Raw genomic sequence first — 27,472 nt, forward strand, 5'->3', positions numbered from 1 at the left:
CAGAGATTTGTCAATACTGGTGCTCTACCAACTTTTCCTCATGTGCATAGTCTCAGTGAAGCAATAGTACCAGGTCTCATAAATCTCTGGACATTTGATAGTTTTCCTAAAGCATCAGATTGTAGTTAAATGGTTGCAAGAATTTCAACTTTCAGCTTAATTTTATTTATCCAGATAACGTGAAGCAATAATAAACTAATCATTTCTAAGACTCAACAAGCCAAAACAAAAAATAAAGACAATTAATTTCATAATCATGGTTCTAAGCCAATTCAGAAGTTCCATTCATGACTTTTTTGTGGTTTGAACAGGTCTGTCAAAGCTGCTAGGATGATTCAGGGGAACAACAAATGAATGGCTTGCTTTTATTCCTCTGTTTATTCTACTGCCTGAAAACTCTATAAAATGACTTGTCCTGAAACTAATTGGCAGTACAAATGGAAACTTCAGTTACCTAAGAAAAGGGACACAGTCAGGATTGCTATTACAGCAATATTTCAGTCCTGAATGCTCTAACTGAGCGGTTTTTCACTCTGTCCAAAGCTTAATGTAAATGTCTTAGTTAAGGTATTTCTATTTCAAATTCATCAGTCCTTTGTGACTCCTAATTAGAGATTAGATAATTGATACTTCCAGCATAAGAAGAATTAGAATCTCAAACCAACACCTACTCCCAATAATAAGACAGATAACAGAAGTGTAGTCCTAGAAGTTAGCATTGTAACTGCAACAGCCTGTCAGCTGAGAATACAGAACCAAAGGCTTTGTGACGTGAAACTATGAAGATTCTCAAAAACAACAGTACACTTGTGCATGGGGAAATCGGTCTCTGGCTACCCTAAAACTGGACTTACCCTGCTTTAAAGATAGGTTTCTGTCCAAAGCTATTTAGATGGCCATACACATAGCAGATGGTCTTTATATATAACCTAATTACTGCAATGGACTACAGGGATTTCCGTGTTTTGACAGATATAAACCTTCATTCAGTCTACAAGTAACTTCAGCTGTAATATGAGAAAATATCTGCTCTAGGAACTGAGTACTTTAACATGCAGAGGGGACTTGATGAATTCTGCAACAGTTCTGCATCCTGGCTTGCAAATATATAACTGCTCTCAAGATACATACGATCGTTTAGAAAAATCCAGGCAGAGTAGAGTCTTTAGACCCCTGACTTCCTTGTGTAAATGCAGAGTCCAGCTGCCCCATTCTTCTCACTCCTCTCATCCTGAGTGCCTCATGATCAGATTCCGCAAAATGTCAGGTGATTATGAAAAGATGTAGCTGCAATTTTTAAAAGCATTTTCCATGCCTCTTATCTGAAGAAAATGTTTCATTCTAAAAGTCCCAAGAGAAGAAAAACATTCATTACTGATTTTAAGTCTGTCTTGTAATTTAAATGTTTAAATTTATATGATTATGGTAAAGAGTTTTCTTATGATAGAGTTCATAAAACACCTTATGGGTGGCTGTGGTTTTTAAGCAGTATGGCAACTGGAATATTAAATGAGAACAACCATTACAGTAAAAGTAATAAGAACCCTAACAGGGTTGTATTACTGTAGATTTTCAGGCAAATCCCTACAATTGTTTAATTTAATTAAAAGTGTTTGTAGTTTTAAAAAAATAGCTAAAATATCAGACGTATGAATTTCAGATTGCTGCAGTCTCCTTCCTCTATCAGTTCTATAAAGTCATAGCTATTACATGGAGGACAGTCTGCACTTCCCCGCCAAGCTAAGATTTTTGCATTGTTACTGATTTACTGAATTACAGGACAGTCAATTAACATTTAACACTTAGCAATATGACAAAATAAAGGTACCTACTACATAAGCTTTTCAATTTTTTTTTATGTAGTATTACTGAACAAACTTCAAAATCACTGGTTTTTACCATCAGAAAAAAAAAAAAAAACACAACAAAAAACTACTAAGACAGAGGTACCATGTTATTGGCCTACCATACAAAAAGTGTTATATATAAGAGGATCAACAGTGACTGGATTATTTTTGTTACAGGCTAATGTAGTCAAGCAGCAAAAGATTTGTCCTTCAGTATGTAGAGAAAAAATATGAGAAAAAAATCTCTAAATCTTTTTGGCAGGAGACCTGAAACTAAAGAAAATCACATCATAAACCACTAATTTATACATATAACATTTCTCAGTAAAAACCACAGGGTGATCTCATTACATTCATTCATAAAGCTGTTAGAAATGGCAATCCCTGATACATACATGGATTGTGCAGGTATCAATTAAAATAAGCCAGATGGGAAAAAAAGAGCTCACAGGGGGTGGTGTTACGTATTAGATACTCAGTGCTGGGTTCTTTACATGGGACTTGCAGCACTTTCCAGAGTTCAGGGTTTAATCTGAAAATGTGACCCCTTCCTTTCTGTCAGAAGGGATACTCGAAGTTGTGGGAAATAAACGGGTAAACCTTGCTGAGCTCTTCCGTAGCTTCAGTAACAGACCTCCCATCCCAACCTTCCATTGCGTTGAGTACAAGCCTGATTGCCTCAGAGGAAAGAGTAAAGCATGGTTCAGTCACAGTCGTGTCAACGCCTGTGCTTCACATCCATCAGCACCCTGTGGAGACTTAATCTCCTCCTCTCCATGGGAGCTCCAGGGCCCATGAGTCCACAGAGCGGTTCTGCAGTAACTTTCAGAGGGGAAGTAGCAAGTAGGAAAAGAGGGAAAAACCTAAGCAAACACAAATTTGGTGGATTTCCCAGCACTTTGCAGCATAGACCACGAGGAAACTGAAGTGCATGAGGAGACTCAAGGTCTTAATTGCCTGGATTTATCAAACTGAAGAAATAACTTTTCCACCCAGAGTCTGGATTCAGAGATTATAAAGAAGGTAGCAGTCGCGTGAGAGACACAAGGCTTCTCATAATTACCATAACTACCTTATAGCATAGCTAGCTTTTAAATCCTGGTGATTTGCTGACAGTCACAAAAGGCCCTCAAAAAAATTTTCTTTTTTTAAGAGTTATCAGCTTCAGTTTTTGTTTTGTTTTCATTTTTTTTGTGTTTTCTCTCCGTTTTCTGCCACTGCCATTCACCTTGAGCCATGGAACACATTTAGCATGAAAGCCAACATCTGCAAAAAAATGTGGTTCTTTGTCCATCAGCAACCTGACCAGTTTCTGGCAAGAGTGGTCAGTAAGGGCCTTTGTAAACCTCTGCCAAAGCAATTGAGTTGCTGCTGTAAGTTGGAAACCGTTTTTAATAAGAGGAAAGCATATGTGTTTCACTTGTGCCTTTAAAAATCTCTTAATGGGCAATTTTGAAAAGTGTGGTTAAAATTTGGACCCTAGGAAATCTTAGGTTCTTGAAGGCCAGAGAAATCTTACTGTAGATATTCTGAAAATGCTTCTCTATACCAGCTCAATCCCAGTTTAGTTGACGTTGTAATTGATAATGATAATGATGATGATGAGTTATAAAAGAACCATGACTTTCTCTAATTGTTAATCTGGCCTATACATCGGGGCTCAAACCTACTAAACCTTACTCATAGAAACTGAGCGAATTACCTAAATTGGAAGCTCTCCTGTGATTACTGAGAGAAACATCTGATTCTTAAATTCATAATCATAAAGGTTGTTCCAATTTTACTGTAAGATTATTTCTGATTAAGCTAAAATGGCATATCCATATAGTAAAATTGCAGCCCCTGTGTGAGCTCAGGGCAATACTGAGAGGATGGTCCAAAACCTGCCCATTAGCTTTCAGCCATGTCTACTGCCTCAGTTAATAGCTGCCTAGTAAATCAGGACTCTGTAGCTGTGCTAGTGATTATGTGCTGCCATTTGTTTTTCGTAACGGCCTTTCAGGAAAAAAATATGTGCATTTTAAAATGCATGTAAAAGTATTCATGCTTAAATCACATCTCTCTTGAGAGTAGGTGCTGATATTGCTCAGCAGAGGATTATGCTGGAGTGAATAAAGCAGTTGCCATCTCAGCTTTCCCAGACATTCCCATTCACATGGCAAGGATGACAGCAGAACAAGTTGGCCAAAGGCTTGTGCTTAAAATGCTGAATTCAGTATGCCAGCCTACAAATGCTCTCCTTCAGTGTTCCTGGCAATCCCTGGGGACCACAGACAGCTAGCAGTGCTGACTGTGTCAGCCAGCCCAGCCTAATGTGCCAAGGCATGCTGATACCCACTGAACTGAACGGGGTGACCCATGGCAAGTGGACCTTATGAGATCTATTTTCTTCTCCTGCCTCTACCACAGACTTCCTGGGTGATGCCAGATAAGCCACTTATTCCTCAGCTTTCCCTCCTGTCAGAAAAGGAAAATTAGTCCCTTCAAACCACCAGCAATGTTCCAGGGCCAACCTCACGCTCACAAGGGTCTATAAGATGACTGAGTGGGTGGAGTGATTCAAATGCAAAGAGTCAGGAGTGATTCAAATGCAAAGAGTCAAGAGTGATAAAAACTTTCTCTATTTTGTTTTGTGTTAGATACCTTATCACTGCAGTCAGAGCTATTGTAGGTATTTCATAAGAAATTCACCCAGCAAACAACATTGGTTGGTGGTAGTGGTGGGTACTTTTACTCCAGAATTATCACAGTGGGTCAGAATTGTCTCAATTTAAAAATTCAAATTTGTTTCAACACTACTTTTTATAAATATTTCTGCTTTCTGAAATAGCTCATTGCTTGTGAATATTACATTGCATATGGGATTTTTAAGTATGAACTACTACTTCCTTGTGACGAATCAGGTTATAACCTTCCATCAAGCCTGCCTTTATAACAGCTGCTCTTTACATTCCCTGTTTTAATTCTGGATGTGTCCAACTAAAGATGTGCTCAGAATCCAATATCCAGATACTTTTGACAAGAACACTAAATCTGACTAAATATCCTCTGCTTTGTCCAGGTGCAATGTTATCTGCACTGACTTTGGCTGCCCTCTCCATATGCTCAGTATAGCAGAGTCGCTTTCAACAGGAACAACTCTCCAGAGCTTGGGACTGGGAAAATTGTTCATAGTAGGATCTGGAAATTGAGAACAGAGTCAATGCTTTTTGATACAATATTCTTGTTGCCAAAGACTGTTTAGCAAGTAGGCTAGTGTGAACATCAGCATAAAAACCAATACAAACAAACAAAGAAACCCACCACACCATATCTTTCTGCTGCTGGCTGCCTTTATATGGTAGTATGAGGAAGGCATCAAGGGATCCAACACAGGCAGAACATAGCTTCCTAGAGTTGCACTGAAAACTTTTGCATTATCCTAGGAGTATACACAAGGAGCTGCAGCACTTCACACACCGTGGCAACAACACCAAAACCGCAGGACTAGCTAGCAAGAAGTAATGTTACCAGTTAGCATTAGCAGTGTAAATAAAAACGGCCCAGGACAGCTAAGCTGCCTTAGCAGCCTAAACCAAGCTAAGCCACGGAAGGTCCTCCAACTGAAAGGCAAAACCTGCAAATCTTTCAGTGCCAGTGTTATTTCCCTGGGGTGGAAACGCGGCGCGGAGGTGCCGCGGCGGCCGCTGGGTGCCAGCGGAGGCAGCTGCCACGGGACAGCGCCCGTTGCTGCTCAGAACGAGCCCACAGCAGCAGCCGCGCCCGAGCGCGGTGCGGGGCAGGCGGCGGCACCGCCCGCCGGCCTGACAGGGCTTTGCCGTGGGGCAGCGTCTCCGGGGTGCAGCCCGCCCTCCTCCCGACGGCGCCGAGCCCCTCTTCTCCCCCACCGCCCCGGTCCCTCTCGCCCGGTGGTGCCGCCTGGCCCGCCCGGGGGTCGCTGCCCGCCCCGTCGCGGGGCGTGTGGGACGCGCGGGGCGAGCGCTGCCGGAGGCGGGCCCGCCCCGCCCCGCCAGGTTATACAGCCCCGTCCCGCCGCCCGCCCGTGGAGTCTCCCGTCCCGCCGCCGCCGAGACCCAGCCAGCCGCCGCCTCACCGCCGCGGGGCCGGGGCCGCCTCCCCGCGGCGGGGCGATGGTGCCGGCGCCCGTGGGCGCCCTGCTCGCCGCCCTCCTCGCCGCCGGGCTGGCCGCCGCGGGCAGGTGAGCGGGGACGGCGGGGCGGGGAGGCGGGCGGGAGGGGGCCCGGGGCTGCCCCGCTCCTGTGTGCGGTCCGGCCGGGGGTGGGTGCGAGCGCCCGGCCCGTGGATCCGCGTGTGGCCGTGCCGGGGGCTGCGGTGCTCGCCCGCTGTCGCGGGTGTACGAGAGTCCCTTCGCCACCCGCGTCCGTGGGGCTCGCCCCGGCGGCGGCGGCGGCAGGTTCCCGGGGCGGGAGCGGGTACCGCCGCGCCCGGCTCCGTGGTGCTGAACGGCGGTCGCGGGACGGGGAAGGTTTCGTAGCTGGCGTGGGTGCTGCTCCCCTGGAAGGGGTCAGACCAAAGCTGGGGGGGGTGTTTTTGTACTCTGGGAAAAATGGTAACTTCAGCGCACTATTGCAGATGCAGATGTTGAGAACAGCTGCACCGCATACAGAAAGGTGCAAGCTGCTCGAGCCTTTGGTTTGCTTGTATAAACAGATGCTTTAAAATCATTTAAAACCCAATACTGAGTATCTATTACATAACACCACCCACGTGAGCTCTTGTTTCCCACCTGGGTTATTTTATTTAATACCTACACAAACCACGAATGTATCAGTGATTGCCATTTCCAACAGCTTTATGAATGAATGTAATAAGAGATCGCCCAGTGGTTTTCACCAAGGAATTTTATAAGTATAGATTCCTGGCTTTAAAATCAGCCTGCCGTTACAGTTGTTGTATTCTGCAGAGACAGATACACTCCAGAAACCAAATGAGATGTTGAGGGAGATTTACTCCAGATAAAGCCACTCCAATGTTCCCCCTCCCAGTTCTCCAGAAGCAAATGAAAGGCCACAACTGCTGAACCAAAAGAGTAGCTACTAAAAGGAGAGTTCACAGCAACTTGAGATGAAGCCTTCAAGATGTTTTCTGGTTTATTTTTTTAGTACCAAATTCGTGGATGGGAATGTTTATGATCAACAAGTGGCAGCGTTTTGCTCCAGCACATGCAGGGCCATCAAGTGATCATCTCCTCAGGAACTGGCAGTTTATAGACCCCAGACCTGCTCTTATAGGAAACACATTTTTTCTCAAAGCAGAGCTCCATTTACATGCTCATGCTAGTTGATGTTGTGTATTTGCATTTCAAACACTTTGAAAGGTGTGAAACAGCAAAATAAGAGCATTACCCCCTTCCAGAATAAAGTATGGTTTGGAGTTAGCTGAAGCAAAGAGGGATGTTTTCAGTAAAAATGATGTTATTTGGCAGTTGTGAAAGTTGTGAAATCTATGGGAAACCTACAACCTGCCCAAGACTGATTGCTCTACAGCCTTTCTTGTCCAAGTTGATGTCAGATGAAGGTAGTGGCATATCTCTCATCTCCCAAGGTTATCATTCTGCCTTTTGCACTGGGAGGAAGAAGAAATAAGAGATTTTCCAACATCTCGATGGAAAGGGATTGACAAGGGATACTAATTTAAGAGGACAAAAACATCCTATTGGCTCTGAAGAGCTAGGAACAGGAAATAGTAAAAAATAGAATAAGTCTGGAAAAATGGAATTAATTAAGATGATTTTTATGTCTTAAAAGTGTACTTTAAAGGAACTTCTGCAAGTTCAAGCTAAAATTGATTTGGTGTTTTGGGAGGGACTCACAGTGAAGCAAGACTGTTGTCGTGTTTACTGCCTGAAATTGACTGAAGGGCTGTCTAAGATACAGTTATTAAAAGATAATAGGTGGCACTTTTTTGGTTTTACTTAATACTTACTTAAGTACGGAAGTACTTAATACTTAATAGGTGAACCTTTTTCTAGAATGGAGTTACCTTTCAAATAAGCTTGTGTAGAAAAACCACCAAACAAACCAACCCCCAAAAAACCCAACCAACTGCCACAACAAAAGAACCCTATTCCGTCATTTCGCAGTGTTCAAATGTATCTCTGGATGACGTACAATCATAACAGACTTTTTAGGAATTTCTTTCAAATCACTAAGTTGCAAAATACCATGTTTTTGTCTTTTTGAATATAACAGTTGATCAAAATTTTAGGTTTTTTGCTAGCAACAATGTCCAGAATTGCTTTTTAAAGGAAAATTAAATAAAGGGATAATATGCCATCTTTGAAGTTAACTGGAAGCTGGTAATAATATATTTGAGACCTTACCCCTGCCACCCCCTCAGCAGCAGACAGCTGCTGTGTGTACAAGAGCTGACCAAAAGTGTCCTGGAGAGATCTTATGGAAAGAGTGCACTAAATCGATTCAGCAGCTGTGTCTTGAAGGGGAAAAAAAAATAAAATAAATAAAAAAGTAAAGCTTGTAAGTGTTCCTTTCCAGAGAAAACTTTTGTAAAAGACAGAATATTAGTATGACCTGGAAACAAACAACTGTATTAACTCAGATCATACCTGACTTTTGTTATCTACCTACTTGGGTAAATCAGGCATTTGAAAACTTGCTCACTCATCCTCTGCAGCTGTTACTGCCACATAACTCAGTTCGGGCAGGGCTTCCACCACTCATGATCATGGGTCAGGAGAACACGAGAAGTGACATTTTTCACTGTTGGTATTTTCACTTTTTATTTTAGCTGTTACTGGTAAAATGGCTGCTAATGAAGATTGCAGTCCAGCCCAGCTGTGAGCCCAGTTATTATATTTGAAATATTTGACTGCCCATTGGTGTACAGACATTTTTAGTAGCTTGGATTTAGCATAGATCATAAACTAATTTTGATAAATATAAAACTGTTTTCATACTTTATAGAATGAAACAACAAAAATGGGGGTAGAGGGTGGCAAAGGGAGTCTGTTGGACAAGCAAGTCCCAGCATTCAGGTGTGCTTTATTCTCCCACTTTCACCCATCATTGTGCTTGCAATATTTTCCTGTGAATTTTTTTGTGTTTTTAGGCTATTGGGGATATCAGTCCTACCCTATCAATCAAACTTGTTCTACTGGAAGGTCTACCTAGCCACTTGATCAATGGAGCAGATTAAGCTTCTGAACACTATTGTAAATACATAAGTTTTCTTTTTTCATTATCAAATTAAGTAAATAACTGCAAGAAGTCAAAGGTCCTGTGTAGTAGGTTAAGGTCTGTCCTCATATCACACACCCAATTTATTTTGTCTGCTGCTCACGCCACTGTAGGTATGTACTTACCTGTACTTACCTGGTTCTGGCCAGTATCTGAATGCTTTGCTCTGAATTGATCTGATTTCTTTGGGGATAGAATTAATAATCTTCATATTACTCCAGAGACGAATAATTATTTTTCAGCAGCAGCTGAGTAAATGGGATGTAACTTCATTCATGCCTATGTTTATATCATTACAGGCAACGTTAGGTCTTTCTCGGTTTGCAAAAGAGACCATGTATATAAAAATTAGGTAGGAGTTGTTCTCGTGGTTCTTCAGTGCTCTTCAAGATTCTTACTCCTCTCCTGGCTGTGTTTGTACTTTTGTAACCCCCTCAGAGTATTAATGGACAGCAGCACAAGAGCAAATTTATATAAATTGGGCTCTTAACAAGCTCTTCTCTTTCTCTTTTGGAGCTGCCTGACATGTAGTAGGAAGCAATCAGATCCTCTCTCCATTTTTTGGTTTGTTCAACTGAAGCCAAGTTCTTCTCATCCTCTGTAAAACAGGTCATTCTTCATAGCTTTCAGCATCATATATACCATATATAATTCCTATCTCTTCACCATGTATGCTAAGAACACAATCTCATATGGCAGCAGTAAAACTTTCCTGGAATTTTGACTGGAACACCTGAGGGTCTCTCCTATTCTATAATGGTGCTAGTGGCTCACAGTGATCTTGTGACAGCTAATACAGCCAGCTTTTTCTTTCTGCCACCTCAACTAAGGAGGCCCTGGCTTATTGTAGAAGTTCTTATTATTAATCTTCAATGTTCTTTGCAAAATCCCATCCTACTGGTGTCAGCGATGTCACAGTCACATAAAATCAGTTACTTTTCTGCTGCCTGGTGGTGCAGTTTAGCCCCAGCCAGTGACTAAGCCCCACACAACCACTCACTCACTTCCTCCTCACCCCTGCAGTAGGATGAGGGAAACAATCAGAAAAGTAAAGGTGAGAAAATTCGTAGGTTGAGATAAAGGCAGTTTAATAGGTAAAGCAAAAGCTACACACACAAGCAAAGCAAGACAATGGATTCATTCACTGCTTCCCATGTGCAGGCAGATGTTCAGCCATCTCCAAGAAAGCTAGGCTCCATCACACTTAACAGTTACCTGGGATGACAAACACCACCACTCCAAATGTCCTCCCCCCTTCCTGCTTTTTCCCACAGCTTATATACTGAGCATGACATATTATGGCATGGAGTATCCCTTTGGCCAGTTTGGGTCAACTGTCCTTGGCTATGTCCCCTCCCAGCCTCTTGTGCACTCCCTTCCTGCTAATTCGCAAGCCAGTATGAGAAGAAGAAAAGTCCTTGACTGCTATAGCAACAATTAGGACATTGGTGTACTATCAACATTATTCTCACACTAAATCCGAAACGCAGCACTATACCAGCTACCAGGAAGAAAATTAATTCTATCCCAGCCAAAACCAGGACACCTGGGCACCCTGGATGGCTCAGTCTGACACTTGTTACCTTTAGCACCAGTCTGTAAGCTGCTGACTCTCGGAGGAAAGAGTTCTTCACTAGAAATGTGGAGATTGCTCTTGCCACTGGTCTGCATAGCGATCTGACCTGCACAGTCTACCTTCTCTTGCCTTTCTTCTTCAGTCATGTATTTAGGCTGCAGGTTCTTCAAGGCCAGACATTTTTGCACACCAAGCAGATGGTGACAAGCACAGAAATCTCACTCAGGCCCCTAGGGACTCCCTGTGAAATCCTATAAGAACATCCTATAGGCAGGGATCAGAAACATCCAATGTCTCCAGTCTGCATTGCTTCACCTCAACATCCAGGAGGGTCCATGTGACATCTTCCTAGAAAGGATCTACCTCCATGAAAGGATCTCCTCTTTCTAAATAATCTTCCTTTTGCACAAAGTGCTGAACTCCTGACAGCAATAGCTGAAATGATGGCTGCTGGTTCTTTATGAGTCTGAGGGACTAACCTGGAAAAACTGGGTTTTCTCCCAGATTTTGGAATCAAGGTGGGGTGTCAATGATCTAGATGACCTTTCCCACTGCGAAAGGTAGGCTTTAAATTTGTGCTTGTTGTGAAAGTTAGAATAAGTGAAAGACCTTCTCCAGGGTAGTATCTATAAAGCACAGCTATATTCATTTTATTTGCAGTTCTGTGGAACATTTCCCAGCTTTAAGAGAAGTTTGTACTGGAATCTTGTGAAATATTGTATACACTGTGAAAATAGTTTCGTTATTTGATTTTGAAGTGAATTATTAAATAAAATGTTACTGAATGAGTTTGACTTCCTGTGGAAATGAGTGCCTTTTGGAAAGTGGTAAGGTCCTGCTTCCTCCATACTTTAGGCATTTTAACCTTCCAGGGAAATCACAGCATTATCCAGCTGCATTCAAGGGGATTTTCTGGGGTGTTAGCAGAATATACATTTACTGTCTAGGTGAATTCAAGGCCACTTCCTAGCACGTAAGCAGAACATATGTTCTTTAACTTGTATACTTGGAAGTGATATAAGCCAGCAGCATTTGGATGGACTAAATTTTAAAAAGACTGTTTCATTGTCTATAAATCCACAGGCAGGGTGCTGTTTTCTAATAGACACACATTCAGGGGTCATAGCTCTTCAATATGCTTTTTCTCCTGTCTAAAGATGTACTCCTGTAAACTGCATCACTGGGTTGGTGGCAAAGGCTGGGTGACTTCTGAACAATTTATTCCAACGCTGAAGGCTTTTTACCTGCCAGGTGATACAAAAACCTCCTCTTCATTCAGGGCATCTCAGGTACATGAGTTCTTGAATCCCATCTGAACTCTTTTCCCTCTCCAGTGGTTCTACTACTAAAGAAAACTCTGAAGGAACATCTTGTATCTTTGAAGTGTATGCATATATTTATTTTACTAGTTTGCCATAGTGATGTTCGCAGTAGCTGTTCCAATAAGAGAGCAACCCTTACAGCTAAGCACAAGAGGACACAAGAAAGCTGGAGAGGGACTTTTTACAAGAGCATGTAATGGGTAATGGCTTTAAACTGAAAGAAAATAGATTTAGATTAGACAGAAGGAAGAAATTCTTCACCATGAGGGTAGTGAGGCACTGGAATGGGCTGCCCAGAGAAATCGTGAATGCCCCACCCCTGGGAGTGTTCAAGACCAGGTTGAATGGGCCTTTGAGCAACCTGGTCTAGTGGAAGGTGTCCCTGCCCATGGCAAGGGGGTTGGAACTAGACAATTTTTAATGTCTCTTCCAACTCAAAACATTCTGTGAGTCTGTGATCCTACGATATGTGCAAAGCACTGCTGTAGAGTGATAAAGCAATGCCATTGCTGTGCATCAGACTAAAAAAATGTAGAAGTTCCTGGCCTGTTGATTTTTAAGTGTTTTTTTCCCCACCATGAGGATGTTTGTTGCTATGTGTTGCCCACCTCAATACCCTAAATCACTTGCTGAGAAGTTCTCACAGATAAAGTGTTTTCTGTGTCAGAAACAACACTTTGGACTCTTCAAAGAAAGTGCATTTTAAATTATGGCATGGAAAAAGCAGTGGGGACAGAGGATTTTGGATAAATAAGAGAATTTCATAAAGGAGATGTGGTAATGTGGTAATGGAGAACTTCAGCAACAGCAAGCAGAGGAAGAAGAGAACCAGAGTCACAGCAGATGTTGCAGCATAGAGTAGGTCTAGAAGACTTACACCGTTGTGGATTTCCATGAGACTTATAATTTTGGCAACCAATGTTGCAGGGTTTCCAAGTTGTGCAGCTGTTGATCCGCACAGTGACTTTGAACCCGCTGGGCTTATTGGCAGAGTAACTTAATGTTTATTTGCATGGTTAGGGAGTCCCCTGCAACCAGAATGCATGGGACTGTCTGCACTTATGCAATCAATTTGCACATGTGCAGTGGCTATGAGCCTGTAAGTCACTAGCTCTTATGGGGCTGACTGATGTTCAGAAAGCTGCTTTTCTGTAGAATCAGTATTTCATCATCCAAAATGACAGCGTTGGCAGGTATGGCATCACGTATCCAATCCAGGTCATGCAGGCTGGAGCAGCCCCATTGATTTCACTGATATTAAAAATTACTCATTCTAGCAAGGGACCTGACTGTATTTTTTGCCTTTTCCATGTTTCTCATTAAAAAGGATTTATGTTGCACAGTTAATACATTGCAGGTGAAACATTCCCATCTTCCCTGTTTCTCCAACCAAACACAACTTTACATTCCTGTCCAGGAACACTGTCGAATACTTCAAGGTTTGGTGAAATGAAAATGCCTGACAGTGGATAAAACATGAGGAAAATGTAGAAAGGAATGTATGGAGCAAGGGATTAAAGTGTGTGTGGCCTGTGTTTATCCTTCCTTATGCAGCTCGAGAGCCCGTGGGCAGCTGGTGACTGTGAGCCAGCCTGGCATGTGTCGCTACGGTTCTAGGTTGGATTGCTGTTATGGCTGGAAAAAGAACAACAAGGGCCACTGTGAAGGTAACATTAACACTTTATGCTTGTTTCCTCTCCACAGTTGTGTACTTGGTACTAATCAAGGGATTTCATATATGTCTACCAGAAGTCACAGAAAGAAACCTTCTGAGGAGTGAAATCTCTTAACCTGTGAGAGAATGAATAAAACATGCTTGAGAGACCATGTCCTCAAAAAAAAAAAAAAAGCGTTGGGTAAATAGCACCAAACAATAAAATATATATTCTAAAATCCTTAGGTCCAGAAGGGACCATCTGTTCTTACCTCCTGCACAGCCCTGGTCCGTGCCTATACTGTTACAGCTGTCAAGTCAATTGGTATCTTTTCTCTTCAGAAATACACAGCCTCTGAGAACCATGAGGTTTTAACTTACTAAAAATATCAGTAAAACCCAATCAATAAGTGCATGTGTCCTCAGCTTGGGTAGCCAGCCAGAATTCTGGTCTGTGGATCATTGGCTCAATGAAGAGTCAATGTCTCTAAAGATGTTTCTAATTTGTTAAAGGTCTACAGATCCCAAGGAGAAGGTGATGTGGAGTCTCTCTCTATGTGTTCATGGGCAAAACACAACAAAGCCATGAAATACATGTATTAGGAATCTTTCTCAGATGTTGCACCTGTTGTCCCAGAGAGTTTGGAATTCTATGTCTGCTGAATTTGAACAGAGGCTTAAGGTTATTCATTGCTGAAAATGAACAGACTGACTTCTAAAAGGGAAAGATGCTCTGCTCTGTATATTCAGGGTGACAGTTCAAAAAAGGAAAAAAATTATTAATACCTGTATTAATATTTATGCATTGCTGAATAGCACCTTAGTTTTGATGCAAATAAATAACTTGATGGAAAACTGACAAACATAACTTCGATCAGCCAGTGGGGTAAGCTGTCTTGTTGTAAAGCAATAGGGAGCTTTCTTGGTAAAATTCAGTTTTCATTAACTTTTAAGGATTTTCTTTGGCAGATTTCTTTAAGCCAACTGTAGTGTAAATCTGTACTGTAAATCCAGATGCAATGGTGTTCTCTGCTTCAGTGTTAACACTCAGCTGGTCTTGCACTATGCCACATTGCATTCAGGGATGTGGATAGCGCTGAAATAATCTGCAGAGCTAGTATACATGAATGAATTTTTAAATGTAGGGAAGATACTTGAATTCAACATTATGAATTTTAATTAAGAATTTTATTATATAGTAACTAACACTGTGACATTCCTATTTCCTGTAGTTTGCATAGCAGCTTTATTACACAAGGTAGCAGGATGCACATCCTAGTGCATACTATGTTGCTGTTTCTCCAGAGCTAGTCCCAATTTAAATGCATGTTTGGTTTTCTTTTCCTGAATAATCCTCATGTTGACAATCACATTGACTTTAGGACCTTTAAGACTTACAAAAGCCAGCATTTAATTTCTGACTAATGATCCAGTGGGCTAAGAGTTAGAAAACCTCTGCTTTTTAATACATCCAGGCTAAGCGCAGCCCTTTCAAGTCATTGTAAACCTTATGCAATAATACTTATTGGGATGTGTGGTAAGGATAGTTGCCTGATCATTTGGCAGAGGTACTCGGGATGTTCCACCATGGGATGGACATGTTCTCCAGCTGTAAGTGAGGAGGTCCAAGAGTGGAAAAGTGTTGTGAGAGAAAGAGCTAAAAGGAGTCCCTTCTTTTCCAGGTCTTTACAAACCTGGAAAAGACCTCACTCATGCCAGTGTCACTTTTCTCCAGCAGAAATAAAGTGCTGATCAGTAGCTACCATGCCCAAACTAGAGGGAGAAGTATAGAGGATATTGAACTAATGCAACAAGATTTTAGGCAACTAAGCAGGGCCAAAGTTCTCTAATAGAGTATTTCTAACTTTTTCTTTTTCTTTCTCCTATCCCTGCCTGACTCCTCTAGCTATCTGTCGACATGGCTGCAAGTATGGCGAGTGCACGGGACCAAACAAATGCAAATGTTTCCCTGGATTTACAGGAAAAACCTGTAATCAAGGTTTGTGCACATGTGGATATTACTTCAGAAAGCAGACTGTTTGATATTCTGTCTCCTTATCTTGTACTACGGATTCCATCATCTTCCAAAATATTACAAGAAGATATGTTCTTGTTTATATAAAAGAATCTAGAGTTTAAGGCTCTTATATTTCCAGGTCTCAGCCTCCTTCAGCACACAAAAGTTTGAATCTCTATCATGTATCTCCTGCAGGCTGATGACAAGGGTAAACTGTCATATTTCTAGTCAGAGGATTACGGCATAGAGAGATTATATAGGAAAGTATTAGAAGAGCTGGAATTCAAATCCAGAACCCATTTTATTTTTTTAACTAGCAACCCAAGGTACTTTCTTAACTAATCTTCTCATCAGAAAGAGATGCAATTATATGCTAGACATAAGCTGCCTGGGCCAATGCCATCAGTTCACATATGCTGATTGGTATTTTTGACAACACAGAACTGAGAATCTTTAGAATTGCATAGTCATAAACTTTGAATGCACCACTTTGCCTCCATAAACTTGCAATTAAACATGGAAATATTTCAGCTAACGCATTGGTGAGAACTCAGGTTTTTTTTCCTCTTCCAATATATGAGCCCCCTGTTGGATCAGATATAAAGAGCAGGTCAGTGCACGGGGAGAGGCCATCCTGCTGCACTGCAGATGAGTGAGCTGCAAGTACTGTGGGGGAAGCACGACATAAAAGCCACACGAATGGATGAGTCTGTCCTTGCTACCTTCCTAAGCACCTGCAGTCTTTGCTTGAAAATATTGCACTGACAAGCTAAAACTATATTTTTCAGAGTCAAAACAACCTGTTTTATTAGACAAGGTATTTCAAACAATATGCTATAAAGCTATACTCTTACATATTTTGGAAAACTCTATGTTTCATGTGTTTGATGTTGCTTACGGGGAAAGAAGTCAGTTCCTCAGCACCACTAGAGAGGAAAGTGAAACAGCAGCCGTGCTTTTGTGTAATAGGTACGTAGGTATCATACGTTCATCCTCTAAAGCCAGAAGTTTAACCTCAAACATTATTTGTCATCTTAAATGTTACCAAAAGGCAACAGAGAAGCCCCCAGCTTTCAGGTGTTTTCTGTGCAGTAACTCCAGCTGGATTTGATTTGCCTTCCACACGCAAGCAGATCAGTTCTGTGCACGTGGCAGTACAGTCGAAGTCTGAGGCTTGGTGGAAGCACCACACACACCGACATGAGCAAATCGCCTGTTAGCTCCCTGGGCTGCTCTGCCTTCTGAGGCATGGCCAGGAATGTTTTTTAGTAAAGTGGCCAGAAATGTCCCAGAGCTATTTCAATAGTATAGCCATATAGGTGGTCATGTTCTAGCAACCACGAATGCTCAGAGCCTCTTTTAATTTACAGGCAGATGTAGCCTTGGTCTGTCCTTACAGCAGAATGCCCTGCTGAGCAAGCTCAACATGAGCTAACTAAAATAACAGAGATAAGGGGACTGTATTAGTCTGCCACTGAGTCTGAGCTAAATTAACCTTATCTCCACAGTTTCTCTTTCAGAGCCGTGTATGCTATCTGTGCCTTACTGTGCATTGTGCAAGATAGGTGCAGCTAAGCACTTTTGAAAATGTATGCTCTAAGTGGAATTACTTTTGTTCCCCTCTAGTTTATTCGTTAAGACAGTCTTGGTTACTTAGTGGAGCCACAGTAGCAAAAAAAAAAAAAAAAAAAAAAAAATCCAATGTGATTTGCAAGCTGGTAGGCTGTCGTTTTTCAAACAAACCATATGTCTAAATAATAGAACACAACCCTCTTTTTCTTCTCTGGACTGAGCTGTAACAAACACTTCTGCATGTGTATAACCACAACAAAGTTTATGCTTTGAATGGTCTCAGGGTTTTTTTGCAGTCTGCAGGATGCATAGACATGAGAAGAGATGCTTCTCCCATTAGAAGTGGAGCTGTACAAGCTCAGTGCTTGGACAGTTGCATCTTTATTGAAATTGTGTTATTGGTCATATGGGCTGTTAAACGCATGTTGAATGGGCTGCATATGCTGGTGCATTCTGTTAATGAGTTCTGCCTGTTTACAAATGAGGCTTCAAAACGCAAGAATTCGAGGTGACAGTTCTCAGAAGTCACAAGCACAGACGTTGTCGCCTTGTCATAGGACCAATACAATTGTCAGTACTGCTCTGTTTATACCACACAAATTGAACTCTTTAGGATTCTGGTTATCTCCCTGTGAAGGACAGCTACTGGGAAATTGAAATTAATTTAGCTTCTGCAAAGCTTTTTAAATCCTGGATTTTGAGAAGAAGATTTTTTAGATTTGCCCTTTTGTTCTTAAAGTCCCATGGTTTTTGTGCATTGTATTTCATCTTTGCTAGACAGCCCTGCCCTGATAACCTTGGTATGAATGCATAGCTCAGAAAAAAAATACATCTTTGTTTCACTTTATCTCAAGCTGATTTGCTGGTCTTAGTCTTGCATTTTTGCCTTTCTAGTACAGAGGCCAGCTGGAAGACTGAAATCTCCAGCTAGAATCACAAAAATCCAGAAAAGTAACTCCCAGAACACAGAGTAACCACAACCCCACCCCTCCACCTCTTGCTAACAAGATGCCAGAGGAGGCCAGTTTGCATTGGTTTTTCAGGTGTAGAAGTCTGTGTATGTCAGTTTTGCTAGCAGTCTTTCAGCCAGATGGTCTGCTAAGCCCTCATCTTGCAAGGGGCTGGCTCATTTTCAATCCAGGTGATTTTACTGTGGGGAATTCAAGGCATTAGGCAATACTATCCGCCTATCTGTATGAATATATGTATACAAACCCAGCACTCACTTCATTCCAATGACTTCTGCAGATCTGAATGAATGTGGACTGAAGCCACGTCCCTGTGAACACAGATGTATGAATACACATGGCAGCTACAAGTGCTATTGTCTCAACGGGTACATGCTTATAGATGGCACATGTACAAGTAAGTAATACAGCTGATAGGACAGGCACACCAAAATCATCTAATCGCATTTGATCCCAACAGATTTTCTTCTTGTGATGAATGGATTTACCTTACTCAGGATAGGGTCTTTACCTCAGCTCTCTGGTACTCGCAGCAGCTGAAAGAGGCTTTCTATTTGGCGGCATATGGATAAAGTAAACTAGGTCATACTTGTATTTTGGTGTTCAGAGGAATTTTTGTCCTGCTAGAAGTAAAAATATTTGATGGTGTTACTTCAGACAAAGGACAGATAGTATAACCTTGGTGTGTAGTCCTGCCATTTCATCTGTCTAATAAGTATGAATGACACTACCCATGCAAAGCACCAATATAGACTACTTTTTAATGTGCTGAATTTCATGGTGTTACTCTTTGCTTTACCTTTCTGTGCTCCTCGAGTCATTTGCTTTCTCTGAATGCCGATATACTTCCCACACTTGCTGCCAGCTTCCTGGAAACATTTGTTCATTGAGCTAAGGCTTATCTAAACTGTATTTCTACCTATTTTCTTTGTCTTTAAGTCAGTGTGTAATGGAAAGTATTCTGCTTTCTTAGCCAACCTGATTTTTCAGACCTAAGGAAGCTTCGTATTTCTCAATGACACTTTTTTCTTCACCTGAGCTGTTCCATACTGGTATTTTGGCTTTGAATTTCACAAACCCCCAGGTAACATGGTGGCAGCCCTTTCTGGAGTCCACTGGACTGGAACAGATGCACCAGTTGGACAAGGCAACCAGCTGGTCTCAGCAGTGGAACAATTTGCTTGAGAGGCCTGTCCTAAAGCAATGGACCTGGCTGAATGGGGTGCAGCACTATCTTTCCCATGGATATTGCAGAGAACAATAAACTCCGAAAGGCTTTGATCTACAAACCTTGGAGACAATCTCGCACCAGGCAGAGTGTCCGTCTGGCAAGTTTGTTGTCAGTTTTGGTACAACTGGAAGAATACCCGGCCTTGGGAAATGCTCGCAGGAGTGCAGGGCCTGCAGCTCTGAGGCAGGCAGAAAAGCCAGACCTCCTACTCTCTCTCCTTGATGGCAGGGAAACTGAAATTGCTGCAAAAGGTGCCTGGTGCCAGAGCTTTTGGAGGGTTTCCCTTCCCTGCATCACAGCTCAGTGTTGTGCCTCTGTGTTACTAATCATGGTGGGTATCACCAGCAGACAACAGCTGTGGGTCCCTGAGATCCATGAGAAATGGAAATGTACTCCTTTCGTTTCTTCCAAGATGATTTGTGTATCTGCTGACATCATATGCTGAGCAGTTTTCAGTAAGGCCACTGTCTTATGGGCAGCTGAAGTTGGCAGAAGCCATAACTACAGTCACAATAAACTGTCTTGTTTCGCTTCCCTTCGAGCCCAGCAGCAGCTTTGCCTCGTCCATCCCACACTGCCTGCTCTGAGCCAAAACACTCGCTGCAGCCACGCTTCTGAACCGAGTCAGGAAACTAGATCCAGGCTGTTACTAACCATTTCTGCTGGATTATTTTTAAGTCAGTCTTAATTCAGAACTGGTTTCTCGATTTAAGAAGCTCTGCATTTCTATCAAATGTGTAGTTGCACCATCCCTTATTTGAGCCAGCACAAAACACTGAATTTCTCAGTGGCAGTAGTGGCCAGTGTCAAGTATACAGGAAAAAAATGCCCGAGCAGCTGTGAGCCCTGAAGCTTGCATTTCACTTTGGCATATGGAAATGTTATTTCTCAGTGGAACCTCAACAAACACTGACACAGAATAAAACCAAATTTCAGGGGAGAAAAACAAAAGGTTTCCCATACAAGGGAACTCTCCATTCTTGACAGCTCTGGTTAAGGAGGCAAAAACCTTTATGTTCATCCAGCTCGTGCTTCATTAATCCAATCCATCTGCCATCTTCCCATTGCCAAGAGGTTTTATTTTCTTAGGCAGAAACCACGATTATGAAATGACGTAGCAAACTGTATACTCAAGTAGAAGTTATTCTTGGTTAAGTCTATTAGCCTCCCATTTCACTTGATAATAACTTAAGCTTGTGTTTGGATGAAATGTTAGGTTACTTAACCAACTGCAGAATCTCACAATTTTATTCAGGTAAACATGTTGAGCATATTATTGCTCCTTCTGAATCAAATTCTCCATGACGTGGGTCTCCTTCACAAGATGAAGTCCATCTAGTCTGAGCAGTCAGGCTTATCTGCAACCATACCAAGGGACCATGGAGCTGGAAGAAGGGTATCAGAAGAATGTGGCTTTGGGTCACAGAGAACAATTGCTTAAAATAGTTAGTAGGTTAGTACCTAATACAAAATGACTCAACTTCTGCAGGAATTCCTGTACTAGATCTGATTAGCAGTTCATCTAAGTCAATATTATGTCTAACCAAAGCCAGGAACAGGAGCTTCAAACAAAAGAAAAATCAGACAATTACTAATAAGAGCAGAATAAATTTTAGTAAGTTTCTTTATTGCCACTTAGGAAGTAGATAATGTAACAAAGTATGATTTACCGTCTGTCTTTTTTTCCTCTTACCTCCTGCTGCTGTGTATGTTCTCGTTCATACAAAAGTAAAATGCCTTCGCAAATACAGTGAAATCTTGGCCTTCAATATTTATCGCTTAGGCACAGAGTCTAAACAAACCAGCCTAAGAAAAACAATGTTAGCACAGATTAAAAAGATTAATTTTAATAGCATCCAGAACTAAAATGCATTACATTTTATATTCAAATCATAACAATATGGCTATGTATGCACCTGCACACATCATTGTCTTTTATATACACTATTGTGCACTGTTCTGAAAGTGCTGGTACCTCTGACAATAAACATGTTGCATTTTAGAATAAAATTTCAATATTTTTCTACCTAAGCAGTAGCCAGTATTCAAGTTCTTGCAGTTGGTTTCTGTCTCTAATAAGTTGACAAGTGTTCCAGGCCTTTCACTTACAAAAACCCTATATACTGTTCTGTTTCCCTGAACACTACTAGAGCGAAGTAGCTAGAAATACTTTCTTTGCACACACTTCCATCTGCTCCAGTAAACACTTCCAAATACTACTTCTCTTCCTGGCATCAAAGCGTTTCCTGGATATCTTCAGGTTTTTAGAAACATCTCCTTAAATACTTAATACATTTCTCCTACTTTTCTAACTTCTCATAGGTCTCTAACACAAGATCTAGACCCCTTACAGTTTTCTTTAGAGGTTAATTAAAGTCATCTCCAACAATTCACACTCCTAACCAATCTGAAGCAACTAAGACTTGTATTCTGGATAGTGCCTCTTTAGATTCAGGTATCTGTTCCATAAAGGACCAAAATAAGGGCAATTTCTAAGTCCATCAGGCAAAATAGTTTTCTAAATCAAATTCTTTACTAGAAGCATGTTTAATGGTAAGCAATAAAAACATTTCACTACCAAATAGTACTTTTGTATGGTAAAACTGCCACAAAGGGAAATGTAAAGAAAGCAAAATCTTTTTTCTACTTCGAGCAGTTCTGTCTCTGAATTGAAAAGGCAATAGTAAGAATTCACAGAAATGGGAACAGAAGAAAAAGAAGGAATAAGGGTAGATAAGGAAAGAACAAAGTGAAGGGAAGAGAGAATTTAAGATTTATCTCATGGACTGCTAATTGTTAATGTTAGTGTATGAACATCTTGATAAGTGATGAATGGAATTTTGTTGTTCTGATTAATTTTCTGTCTTCATCCAGATTTAAATTTTAAGCATGTGATCCCAGCCTAGATTTTTGCTGGTTTTGTTCTTTTAAATACTGTTTTCAGGTTCTAGGTCGTGTGCCATGGTGAATTGCCAGTATGGATGTGAAGAAGTCAAAGGGGAGATACAGTGTCTTTGTCCATCAGGTGGCCTTCAGCTGGGACCAAACGGAAGGACGTGCATTGGTATGGTTAGAGAGCTCATGCTCAGCTTCTTTTCTACAGGATCCAAAAAAAACTTAAGAACCCGGGGAAAGGTTAATAAGTAGTTAGCTGTCCTCACTGGCTTGAATAATGCTTCTTGTTACTCACAGTATGATGTAAAGCTTGTATGTTTTTAAAAAAAAATGTTCTTGTAATATTGGCCATATAATTCTTTGGAGGAGTCCCATCCTCAATAAATAATTAAATGTTTTGGCATAAATTTGAGTCATTAACAGATTCAGTTTCTCCCTATTCCTCTGAGGTCTACAATGTTTTGCCTGCAGGGAACTGCCTTACTGACATAATGCTTTAAAGGATTTGGCGTTTATGTTTGGATCATTTATTTCTTATATTGTGATAACCCATGATACAAACTTCCAGACTTTTCTCCAGGAGTCTCAACATCACTTAACCTGTGGGTTTTCTGTGATGAAGAAAGCATTATTTACAACACTTTGTACTGTTCTGTGATATCGGTTTTACGTTGACATCTGACAAAGCAGCGCTACAGCATTGTAATCCTATGCTGAAATCATACCCCTTTTAATACTGAAGCTAAATGAACTCATTTCAAAACCCAATAGATGCGAAACAATCTCTCCAAAGCAGGGACCACTGCAACAGCTAGAGAAGAAGGGGCAGTGAGAGGGCATGTCAGGGAGGAGTTCCCTGCTCCTTAAGGAGGGGGTGATCCAGGAGCTGTGGATGACCCCAGCATCAGCAGGGCTGTGTCCTGATAAACCAGCTCCAGGATCTGCCCAGGCATCTTTCCAAAAGCTGGAATATTCTAGTTGCTGTTCATCACAGACAAACCTGAAAGGCTCTGAAAGTGTTCATTTTTCAGATGAGGTGCTCTTTGTCTTAAATTTAAGGGAAATAATGCTTTAATGCTTTTTGTGTACTTTATGTCATTTCGTTTTAAAATAAATCCAGTAGCAAAGCTTCATGTGGAAAAAAAAGAGAATTTTCAGTTCCATATTTCTTCTTTAGAATAACTTGATCTGATTCTTGAAATGCAATTTTCCTTCTGAATCAGTAAGTACATTTTCCTGTAAAATTCTCACTTACAGCATTTGAATAATTTCAATTTAAAAAAAAAAATCAGCCACAAAATCTTTTCTGTTTCCTTCTTTCCTACTTTCTCTCTTTCCCAATCTAACCTTTTTTTCCTGGTCTCACTTGGCCTCTAAATAGGTTACACCCCTAGTCAACCTCAGGGAATGATATTTTGTGGGGTTTTTAACCTTTATTGCACTTAGGCAAGCATAGAATATGGAAAATTGCAGCTGGGAAATGTTTTATTTCCTAGAGCTGTCCAAAATACAAAGGAAAATAAAGAATGACAATTTCTCCTTTGAGATATTCAAAAGCTGCCTGGACACGGTCCTGGGCAACCATCTCTAGCTGTTCCTGCTTGAGGAGGGAGGTTGGACCAGATGACCTCCAGAAGTCCCTTCCAACTTCAACCAGTCTGTGATTCTATGAGAAAACTTTTTGCAACAGATGCTATTTACTAAAATGTCTTTAGCAACATACCTAATGATATTGATGCTTTCACATGTTTTTACATTATTTCTGTCACAATGGTTCAAGTCCTGCAGATCATAAAGGGTAGCCTGGACATGATAGCTTACAAGCAAAGAATAACAGTATCTAATCCATTTTAGATGCTGCTTACCAAAAAATACTGGTTGAATGATTTCTACAACTTAAAGAATATTTTAGATGTTGAGAGGTTTAACATTCAAGCATAAAAAAATATTTTTAGTTCCAGTGGCCAAAACAACATTATACTCAACATTTCAAACAAAAGATTAAATAAATGCATCAAGCAGGAGATGCCGCTGTGTGGAAGGACAGTTACTATATGAATTTTTCTTCTTAACACACAGCCATACTATCATCACATATGAAGGTCAAATGGCCTGTGACTACTTTATCAATTTAAGGAGCTATCAAATAAACCCATATGGATACTTGGCTCAACTTCTAAACTACACACACTCCAACATGACAATGGTATTTCTGTCTTTCAGATGAAATGAGTTTGTAATTGGAAATGTTCTGCTTTGAGTAATCAGCAAGGATCTTGGACTAATACCAGTCACAGTTAACATGTCTGAATTATTTAAGAGTCATTTGAAGGTGAACATTGTAGACAAGAGTGTCTCTCTTAAATCTCTTATTGAATTATTCAGGCAACTATTTTTATTCTTTTATATCGAGTTCCTTTGTATTACTGAGCCTGCTCGAATGGATTTGGAAGAATGTTAGTGCATGTGATAAAAGGTAAATAGAAAAAAAAAAAGGTATGTCCAGTGATTGGAAATACCAGACCTCTTATTTCTGTATGACTTGTGGTATGTCATAATTTCTCCATCTCTAAAATAAAAGAGCATCTTCCTGCTGTATAGCATAATAGATGCTTAATAGATTATAAGATACTCTAATACTCTGGCATTAGTCACAGAAACAGTAATAAACAGGTAAACATTTTAAGATCCCTGGCTATTAGTCTTAGCTTAATCCTCCTAGGAAGCTACATTATTTCTGGACCTGCAGAGCAGCACACTGATGTGTTTTCACTTTTCCTCTTCTGCATGTGCATAAATGAAGGAATAAAATAACAATTATAGATCAAAATTTTTAACTTAACCTAAACATTTTGTTTCTAAGAGTCCAGTGAGTCTTTAGTGTTCACTGCAGACATAAGCTTCAAGCTAGGATTGAGTGCAGCAGGGTCATGCTTTACCTTGTGACAGATCCTGGTCCCAGCAGGGGCACGGGGAAATGAGATCCTGGAGAGGTCTGGGCATGCCCTGGAGGCTGGGAAACAGCCATCCTCATCAGGAAGGTGTAGGGATTTTGACTGCAGGTTTGTTTAAGTATTTTTCTGTTGTTTTTTGCTTCCCTTTGATCACCTAAGCACTGTAAAAGTATGGTAAAAATGACAAAATGACCAACCACGATGTCGAGCAGCACTTGACGGTGGTGTAATAGGGAAGGGCAAATGTCAAATATCATAATTGACACTGTTTTAAATGTTACATTACAACAAAGCAAATCAATTATTAACACTTAATTACAATGGTTGTTAAATAATGTCCCTAGGCTCCTCCTATACCAAGGGTCCTCCTTCTCTCTCCAAAACATCTGTCCCTATCGTCTACCTTGCTGGGAGGACCACTCACAGTCTGGAAACTCTCTCCCTGCTACATCTTGACTTAGCCCAGCAAGGGGAGGTGCAGAGATTCAGTAGAAAAGCTGCTGCTGCTCTCAATTTCCTGTTTCTGTGTCCTTCTCTTACACTATTCTCTGACATTTCCTTTCTTAGAGAAATGATGGAATTTATGGAGTTCCTCCTGACCCCACTCCATGATCTTAGGGCAAATCATTGTCCCCAGTGAGGAGAATCCCCCCTGCCAGTTACCCTTGCTTTTACCATACCAGGTCTCAAAATTTTCCATAAAGTTAGTTCATATTTTGCCGCTTCATTCATCTGAGCACATGCAAAGCCACCCCCAAGTGTGAAATTATAGGACTTCTTTATTAAACAACTTGTGATAGCAAATCCCAACTAGTTCTTGATTTCCCGGTTTACTTTCTCATGGATCTGACCAGCATCCCTTCTCCTGCTCTAGACATTGATGAGTGCTCCACCGGCCAAGCTGTCTGCTCTTACAACCGCAGATGTGTCAACACATTTGGAAGCTACTACTGCAAGTGCCAGCTTGGTTATGAACTGAAATACATCAGCAGCCATTATGACTGTGTAGGTAAGATTTAGCCCATTAATTTTCCGTCTTCACTCTTTTTCATTCACACACGATGCATCTTTCCTGTCATTGCCTGAAGCACATTGGCCTGGTCTGGGGATACTGCCTCAGAAATGGATAAAAGATGTGACTAAGACACTTTGAACTTTTCTCATGGTTTTCTCTGTGGCCTTATGAAAAACCTAATCACTGGCACTTGCAAATTAAATTGCCTCATTGTACCAAGTCAAGATGTGCAAGGACTTGTAGTGCAGTAGCAACAGTTGACTGCAAAGAAGTGCTACTTCTGGTACAGGTTTAAAGAGCCATTTTTTGTCCTCTTGGCTTTCAACCTGTGCTAGTTTTGGTGTGTGTGTGTCATTAATGAGGAATGTGAATCAAGTGCTTTAATGACTATAAAAACAGTTGTTTGGATGGACAGTGCACAACTTAAAAAAAAAAATGAAAATAGTAGGTTTCAATTGCTGTTCAGGTCTCTCTTGCATGTCTAAGTTTCTCCCAAACAAAACTAAATACAAGCAAAAGGTTATCTTGACATGTCCACCTGTTAAAACAAATGTCGAAACACCTTTTCCCATACTTGAATCCATTAGCTGAATGGTGGAAGAACAGTAAAGCTTAAGTTACAGCAGCAGGCGCTGCAGCAGTAGTGTTCAAGCAGTTGACTACACAAGGGCCTGGAAGGGTTGGAACAAGAAATGCATATGAAAGAGGATTAATGGGTTTTGTTTATATTTGCTTGGTATTGGGAGGTAGGAGTGGGAGAGAGATATAAGGCAGGTTTTGGAGACTCAAGTTTATATTTTCTGTTGTCTGCAAATCCTGAGAGTCTTAAAGCGGAAAAAATACTTAGTTTTTCATAAACTATGTGTGCATAGGGGAAAAACTGGAGAGATCTCTGTAGTCAGGATTTTATCTGCAAACCTGAATGTCACTCTCAAGACATACCATATTTTTGAGTCTGTCTTTCTGCTACTGGTCTCCTAGCTGACTTACATTATGGGAGGACCCATCAGCTGCTAAAAATGAAGCAATCTGGATAAAATGCAAGTGGTGCAAAAATGTGTGCAACAACTTGGCTCCCTCATGTGGGAGAAATCAGAAACATATTTGTGATGTAGCAAACTAAGAGAAAAGGAGAACAAAATCGGTTGCTCTTGATGCCTGTACATTTTGCTGTCAGTTGAATGTAGTATTTTCTACTGAATTT

The 27,472-nt window shown here is 41.0% G+C and overlaps 1 protein-coding gene across 1 annotated transcript in view; it reads left to right on the forward strand.

Annotated features, from left to right (window-relative positions):
• The first annotated feature begins 11,797 nt into the window (after positions 1 to 11,797).
• The window catches only part of EGFL6 (EGF like domain multiple 6), a 41,230-nt gene continuing 25,555 nt past the window's right edge, over positions 11,798 to 27,472 (forward strand). The window contains exons 1-7 of the mRNA XM_065640244.1: positions 11,798 to 11,929; positions 12,890 to 12,954; positions 13,517 to 13,629; positions 15,523 to 15,615; positions 18,454 to 18,570; positions 22,349 to 22,468; positions 26,128 to 26,262. Of these exons, the coding sequence (XP_065496316.1) occupies positions 11,798 to 11,929; positions 12,890 to 12,954; positions 13,517 to 13,629; positions 15,523 to 15,615; positions 18,454 to 18,570; positions 22,349 to 22,468; positions 26,128 to 26,262 (775 nt within the window). The remainder of the gene's footprint in view (positions 11,930 to 12,889; positions 12,955 to 13,516; positions 13,630 to 15,522; positions 15,616 to 18,453; positions 18,571 to 22,348; positions 22,469 to 26,127; positions 26,263 to 27,472) is intronic.

Source organism: Caloenas nicobarica, chromosome 1, assembly GCF_036013445.1.
Source record: "Caloenas nicobarica isolate bCalNic1 chromosome 1, bCalNic1.hap1, whole genome shotgun sequence".
Classification (NCBI taxonomy): Eukaryota; Metazoa; Chordata; class Aves; order Columbiformes; family Columbidae; genus Caloenas; species Caloenas nicobarica.